This window comes from Triticum urartu, chromosome 6A, assembly GCF_056163025.1.
Source record: "Triticum urartu cultivar PI428250 chromosome 6A, HENAU_Tu73, whole genome shotgun sequence".
Taxonomy (NCBI): Eukaryota; Viridiplantae; Streptophyta; class Magnoliopsida; order Poales; family Poaceae; genus Triticum; species Triticum urartu.
The window spans coordinates 446,004,057-446,011,507 of NC_141878.1; the positions used below are offsets into that span (position 1 = coordinate 446,004,057).

The 7,451-nt window shown below is 59.8% G+C and overlaps 2 protein-coding genes across 2 annotated transcripts; both read left to right on the forward strand.

The window, feature by feature from the left end:
- Positions 1-5,368: 5,368 nt before the first annotated feature.
- Positions 5,369-5,779, forward strand: LOC147965628 (uncharacterized). Its single transcript, XM_087530536.1, has one exon. It carries the CDS (start codon positions 5,369-5,371, stop codon positions 5,777-5,779), a length of 411 nt encoding a protein of 136 aa, XP_087386662.1.
- A 157-nt stretch (positions 5,780-5,936) lies between these two features.
- Positions 5,937-6,269, forward strand: LOC147965629 (uncharacterized). Its single transcript, XM_087530537.1, has one exon. The coding sequence runs from the start codon at positions 5,937-5,939 to the stop codon at positions 6,267-6,269; it is 333 nt and encodes a 110-aa protein (XP_087386663.1).
- The last annotated feature ends 1,182 nt before the right edge of the window (positions 6,270-7,451 follow it).

Below are 7,451 nucleotides of genomic sequence, written 5' to 3' on the forward strand. Positions count from 1 at the left end.
GGGTTGGCATATTTCGAGATTAGGATTTGTCACTCCGATTGTCGGAGAGGTATCTCTGGGCCCTCTCGGTAATGCACATCACCTAAGCCTTGCAAGCAATGCAACTAATGAGTTAGTTGCGAGATTATGTATTATGGAACGAGTAAAGAGACTTGCCAGCAACGAGATTGAACTAGGTATTGAGATACCGACGATCGAATCTCGGGCAAGTAACATACCGATGACAAAGGGAACAATGTATGTTGTTATGCGGTCTGACCGATAAAAGATCTTCGTAGAATATGTGGGAGCCAATATGAGCATCCAAGTTCCGCTATTGGTTATTGACCGGAGACGTGTCTCGGTCATGTCTACATTGTTCTCGAACCCGTAGGGGCCGCACGCTTAAGGTTTCGATGACAGTTATATTATGAGTTTATTAGTTTTGATGTACCGAAGTTAGTTCGGAGTCCCGGATATAATCACGGACATAACGAGGAGTCTCGAAATGGTCGAGACATAAAGATTGATATATTGGACGGCTATATTCGGACACCGGAAGTGTTCCGGGGAAGTTTCGGATAAAACCGGAGTACCGGGGGGTTACCGGAACCCCCCGGGGGGTTAATGGGCCTCATGGGCCTAAAGTGGAGAAGAGGAGGGGCGGCCAGGGCAGGCCGCGCGCCCCCTCTCCCCCTAGTCCGAATTGGACAAGGAGGGAGGGGTGGCGCCCCCCTTTCCTTCCTCTCCTCTCTCCCTTCCTTCCCCCTCTCCTACTTGGACAAGGAAAAGGAGGGAGTCCTACTCCCGGTAGGAGTAGGACTCCTCCCTGGCGTGCCTCATCATGGCCGGCCGCCCCTCCCCCTTGCTCCTTTATATACGGGGGCAGGGGGCACCTCTAGACACAACAATTGATCCTTGCGATCTCTTAGCCGTGTGCGGTGCCCCCCTCCACCATAATCCTTGATAATATTGTAGCAGTGCTTAGGCGAAGCCCTGCGACGGTAGAACATCAAGATAGTCACCATGCTGTCGTGCTGACGGAACTCTTCCCCGACACTTTGCTGGATCGGAGTCCGGGGATCGTCATCGAGCTGAACATGTTCTAGAACTCGGAGGTGCCATAGTTTCGGTGCTTGATCGGTCGGGCTGTGAAGACGTACGACTACATCAACCGCATTGTCATAACGCTTCCACTGTCGGTCTACGAGGGTACGTAGACTACACTCTCCCCTCTTGTTGCTATGCATCACCATGATCTTGCGTGTGCGTAGGAAAATTTTGAAATTACTACCTTCCCCAATAGGCCCGACGTAGGCTCGACCCCCTGCTCCAACCCGGCCGACGTCCGACAGGAGGAGACCCGCCCCCCCGTGGCATGGTGACTGACCGGCTGGGCCCCTGCGCCATCGACGACACCGACGCCCATCATCGCCTTGACCAACTCGCTCTCTCCCAGAGCTGGAGGAAATCGGCCCCATCGGGCCGGCATGCTTCAAACCACGCATCCAAGGTGAGCCCTTTACCAAAGGGTTCATGCTCCCCCACGACACCCCCAGGTATAATGGCACCGTGAAGCCGGAGGACTGGCTCACCGACTACAACACCGCCATCGGCAACCGCCGCCTCGCCATGCGCTACGCGCCCCTCATGCTCCAAGGGTCGGCCCACACCTGGTTGAACAGCCTGCCGGAGGGCAGCATCAACGTGTGGGTCGATTTCGAGCAAGCCTTCGTGCGCAACTTCACCGGCACGTACAAGCGACCCGGACACCCCAGTCAGCTCGCCATGTGCGTGCAGGGACATGCGGAGATCGGCCACGAGTACCTCGCACACTGGACCGAGCTTTGGAACAACTGCGAGGGTGCCCACAAAGTCCAAGCAATCCAATACATCGTCAACGGGTGCCGGGATGGCACCCTCCTCAAGCACAAGCTCTTGCACTCCGAGCCGGCCACCATGGCCGCGCTCATGGTGACGGCGGACAAGTACGCCACCGCCGACTCCGCCATGAAGATCCAGATGGCGCTGGATGAGGCCGGTAAAGCAAAGCCGGTTCCCACTCCAAAGCCGGTCGGCGAAGGAAGCCGGCAACAGCACAACCAGCAGAACAACAAGCGCAAGGCCGATCAGCTGGCTCAGCGCTACGACAACCGGCTCGTCGCGGCCACCAAGCAGGCTCCCGCGACCGACCCGGCCGCCAAGCGCCGGCAGATCGGCAAGACGACATGGCAACCCACCATGAGTTTCGAGGAGATGGTCGACGCTCCCTGCAAGCACAACAACGGCGCAAGGCCGTCCACGCACACGCTTCGGCAGTGCGCCATCACCAGCGCATCATGAGGGGCGACGTCCCGCCTCCTCCGGCCCCGGCTCCGGGAACGGGGCAGCCGCCTCCGCCTCCACCATCGCCCCCGGCCGGCAGTGCGATGCGCGACGACGCCTACCCGGCCTAGAACGCAACCTATGTCGTCTTCATCAGCCTCGGCGACGACAAGCGCAGCGAGCGCCTCCTTCGGCAGGAGGTGAAGACCGTCATCCCGGCCAAGACGGAGTACATGCATTGGTCGGAGCGCCCGGTCACCTGGACTCAGCAGGACCACCCGTCTGTCATGCCGAACCCGGGTGGTTATGCCCTCGTCCTCGACCCCATGATCGTCGCGCCTCGACGCACGTGCAAGTTCTCCCGGATGCTCATCGATGGCGGCAGCAGCATCAACATCCTCTACCGCGACACCATGACCAAGCTCGGCCTCGAGACCAAGGACTTGGAGCCGACCCGGACAGTTTTCCACGGCATCGTTCCCGGCCTCTCCCGCTCCCCGATCGGCCGGATCCGGCTCGATGTCCTATTCGGTGACAGCAGCCACTTTCGACGCGAGCCAATCTGATTCGAGGTGGTGGACCTGTCCAGCGCGTATCATGCGCTGCTGGGCCGGCCCGCGCTCGCCAAGTTCATGGCAGTCCCCCACTACGCCTATCTGAAGATAAAGATGACGTGTTCGAAGGGCCTCATCATCATCACTGGCGACTACCGCAAGTCCATGGAGTGCGCCCGAGACGGCGCCAAGCTGGCCGAATCATTGGTCGTAGCCGAGGAGTGGCGCCAGCTCGAACGGATCGTCGCCCTGGCCCAAGAGACATCGGCCGCACCCATCCCGGCCGAGGACCCGGCCGTCGAGGCCTCGTTCAAGCCCTCCAAGGAGACCAAGAAGGTGGAGCTGAACCCGGAAGACCCCGGCTGCAGCAAGTACGTTGTCGTTGGCACCCACCTCGACAGCAAATAGGAAGGCAAGCTCGTCGACTTCCTCCGTGAGAATTGGGATATCTTTGCATGGAACCCAAAGGACATGCTGGGTATCCCGAGGAAGTACGTCGAGCACAAACTTCATGTCCACAAGGACGCCAAGCCCGTCCGTCAACCCCTACGATGTTTTTCCGAAGAGAAGAGAAGGACCATTGGTGAAGAGGTCGCCAAGCTTTTGGCGGCCGGCTTCATCATGGAAGTATTTCACCCCAAGTGGCTGGCCAACACGGTCCTCATTTTGAAGAAGAAGAACACCTGGCGCATGTGTATCGACTACACAAGCCTGAACAAGGCCTGCCCCAAAGACCCGTTCGCTCTCCCGCGGATCGACCAAGTCATCAACTCCACCGCCGGGTGTGAGCTCCTATCCTTTCTGGACGCTTACTCCGGCTATCACCAGATCAAGCTGGACCCGACTGATGCCCTGAAGACGTCCTTCATCACGCCCTTTGGGGCGTATTGATACATCACCATGTTGTTCGGCTTGAAGAACGCTGGCGCCACTTTCCAGCGCTGCATGCAGAAGTGCCTGCTGTCGCAACTCGGCCGCAATATCCACGTCTACGTGGACGACATCCTGGTGAAGACCAAGCAGCACCTCACGCTCCTCGATGGTCTGAAGGAGACCTTTGCCAACCTGCGCGAGTACAATGTCAAGCTCAACCCGTAGAAATGCGTTTTCGGCGTCCCCGCCGGAAAGCTACTCGGTTTCCTTGTCTCGGAGCGCAGCATTGAGGCTAACCCAGAGAAAATCAAGGCCATCGAGCACATGTGCAAGCCGGCCCGGCTGTGCGATGTCCAGAAGTTCACCGGCTACTTGGCCTTGGTCAGCCGGTTTCTCAGCCGGCTGGGCGAGAGGGCCTTACCCCTGTATCAGCTGATGAAGAAGACGACGCCGTTCGAATGGAATGACCAGGAGGACGAAGCCTTCCGGGACCTCAAGCGCATGCTCTCCACCGCACCAGTCCTGGCTGCACCGGCCGAGAAGGAGCTGCTGTTGCTCTATATCTCCGCGACCTCGCGGTCGGTCAGCACGGTGATGGTGGTCGAGCGACCTGAGAGGGACAGGGTCCAAGCCGTCCAGCGTCCCGTCTACTACCTGAGCGAGGTGCTCTCCGCCTCGAAGCAGAACTACCCGCACTCCAAAAGATGTGTTACAACGTGTACTTCACCGCCAAGAAACTGAAGCAGTACTTCCAAGAGCATGTCATCACCGTGGTCAGCACGGCCCCTCTCGGCAACATCATCGGGTGCCAGGATGCCTCTGGCCGGGTCGCCAAGTGGGCGCTCGAGCTAGCCGGCCATACCATCCTCTATGAGCCCTGCACCACAATCAAGTCCCAAGCTTTGGCCGACTTCCTCGTCGACTGGAACGAGACCGAGTACCTGCCGCCGCCTTCGGACTCGACGCACTGGCGCATGCACTTCAACGGCTCAAAGATGCGACTCGGCCTGGGAGTCGGCATAGTGCTGTCCTCCCTCAAGGGCGACCAGCTCAAGTACGCACTACAGATCCACTTCGCCGCCTCCAACAACGTCATCGAGTACGAAGCCCTTGTGCACGGCCTCCGGCTTGCCAAGGAACTCGGCATCCGGCACATCCTATGCTTCGGCGACTCGAACCTGGTGGTGCAGCAGTGCTCAGGCGAGTGGCGCGCACGACTCCAACATGGCGAGCTACCGCTTCCTCGTCCAGAAGCTGTCTGGGTTCTTCGAGGGCCGCGAGTTCCTCCACGCCCCGCACGCGGAGAACGAGGCGGCCGACATGCTTGCCAAGATCACCTCGTCTCGGCAGTCCATCCCATCCGGCGTCTCCCTCGAGCATCTGCACAAGCCGTCCATCAAGCCATCTTCGGACTCCGAGTCCATCCATGTGCCAACCGACCTGGCTATGCCTCAACCCGGCTCGGGGACTGCTCCAACTGACCCAGCCGCGCCTCAACCCGGCCCGGGGACTGCTCCATCCAACCCGGCCCGGGGGCTATCGAACCCAGCTCGGGGGCTGCCGGACCCGTCCCGGGGGCTGCCAAACCCGGCTCGGGGGCTGCCGACCCAGAGCCCGAAATAGTGGCTGTCTTCGCCATGGTGACGGCGCCATCCTGGGCCCTTCCCATCTCGGAGTTCCTGGATAACGGGGTCCTCCCCATGGATGAGACAGAAGCTCGGCAAGTGCAGCGTCAAGCGTCCGCCTACGACATCATCAACAATGAGCTCGTCAAGCGCAGCTCCACCGGCGTGTTCCAACGCTGCGTCGAGCAGGACAAGGGTATTGAGATCCTCCTCGACATACACCAGGGCGAGTGTGGGCACCACGCCGCCTCGCGGTCCCTGGTGGCTAAGGCCTTCCGCCATGGTTTCTACTGGCCCACGGCCCTTGAAGATGCAGAGTCACTCGTCAACAAGTGCGAGGGATGCCAGTGCTTCAGCAAGCGCAGCCACCAGCCGGCGTCAGCACTCTGGACCATCCCGGTCGCCTGGCCCTTCGCGGTCTAGGGACTCGACATGGTGGGGCCCTTCAAGACCGCCCGAGGCGGCATGATGCGTTTGCTGGTGGCGGTGGACAAGTTCACCAAATGGATCGAAGCAAGGCCAATCAAGAAGCTGAACGGCCCGACAGCCATTCGGTTCATCAAGGACATCACGGTGCGCTATGGCATTGCCGAACAACATCATCACGGACAACGACACCAACTTCGCCAAGGGCGCGCTCGTGCAGTACTGCTCCATCTCCAACATCCGCCTCGACCTGGCTTCCATTGCACATCCACAGTCCAACAGCCAGGTCGAGCGGGCCAACGGCCTCATTCTATCCGGCATCAAGCCACGGTTCGTCGAGCCACTCGTCCGTTCCCCCGACAGCTGGCTCGATGAGTTGCCGGCCGTCCTCTGGAGTCTCCGAACCACGCCAAACCGGTCGACCGGGTTCACCATGTTCTTCCTCGTCTATGGAGCAGAAGCCATCATTCCGACCGACTCGAGTTAGACTCACCGCATGTCACGATGTACATGGAAGCCGAAGCTAAAGAAGCTCGCGAAGACGGTGTCGACCTGCTCGAAGAAGCACGCCTCCTAGCGCTCAATCGCTCGGCCATCTACCAGCAAGGCCTGAGGCACTACCACAGCAAGAAAATCAAGCCCCTCGCCTTTCGGGAGGGAGACCTCGTCCTCCGCCTCATCCAGGAGCAGGCCGGCCAGCACAAGCTGTCCTCCCCATGGGAGGGTCCCTTCGTCGTTAGCAAGGCCTTGTGCGATCGCAACGCGTACTACCTCATCGACGCCCGCAAGTCAAACAAGCACAAGAGGGACACCGCCGGCAAAGAAACAACCCGGCCATGGAATGCGGAGCTCCTCCGCCCGTTTTACAGTTAGCCGTATGCACGTATGTATCACTGCCTTTTGTAACCATATGGAAACTATGGGACCCCCGATCAACGCTCGGGGGCTGCCCTTTTTCGCGACCAAGCTATTGTGTCCCCTACATTTCGTGCATTACTTTCCTTGTAAGCCAACCCGGTCGATGAATTGACTCGCTCGACCCGGGGGCTCGGGGGCTGGCCGACTTGGCCACCCGCCGCTTCCCTTAGCAACTCTTGACGCGTCGGACTGCCGCGGCCTCTCACTTCGTGCTAAGCCGCAGAACCGGCTTTGGTTGTTGGCTGGCAAGCACATGAGACCAGAGCACCGGCGCGCCTCGAGCACTAAGTCAAGAACTGCCGGGTCATCCAACCCGGCCCCGCCACTTTAAAAGTCGTTGCACGACCGGCTGCTCGCCAACCCGGCCCCGCGGATTGGCGCCAGCCGGACCAGTGGGTGTTTCGCTTACTCTCAATGTTCCGAAAGGCTAAATATCACGCGTTCCTCCCAAAGGCCGAACCACTTGTCACGGACCAGAGCCTCAGCCGTCAAACTCGGGGGGGGGGGGAACCCAAAGGAGGAGAAGTCGCGAGAAAAAAGCTTCAAAGACAAAGAGCAAGAGCGCTGGCATCCATGAGTTTTTTTGCAGGCTGCCGGGTCGCTTGACCCGGCCCCCGCCACTCCAAGCTGCCAAGCGACCGGCCGCCCGCCAACCCGGCCTTGCCGGTTTGCCGCCGGCTGGCCCAGTGGGTGTTTTCGCTCGCGCTCAATGTTACGAAAGCCTAAGTACTACACGCTCCCCTCAAAAGGC

What these genes read in the sequence shown, in the direction of transcription:
- LOC147965628 (XM_087530536.1), top strand. Translation starts at nt 5,369, where the DNA reads ATGGTGACGGCGCCATCCTGGGCCCTTCCCATCTCGGAGTTCCTGGAT.
- LOC147965629 (XM_087530537.1), top strand. Translation starts at nt 5,937, where the DNA reads ATGGCATTGCCGAACAACATCATCACGGACAACGACACCAACTTCGCC.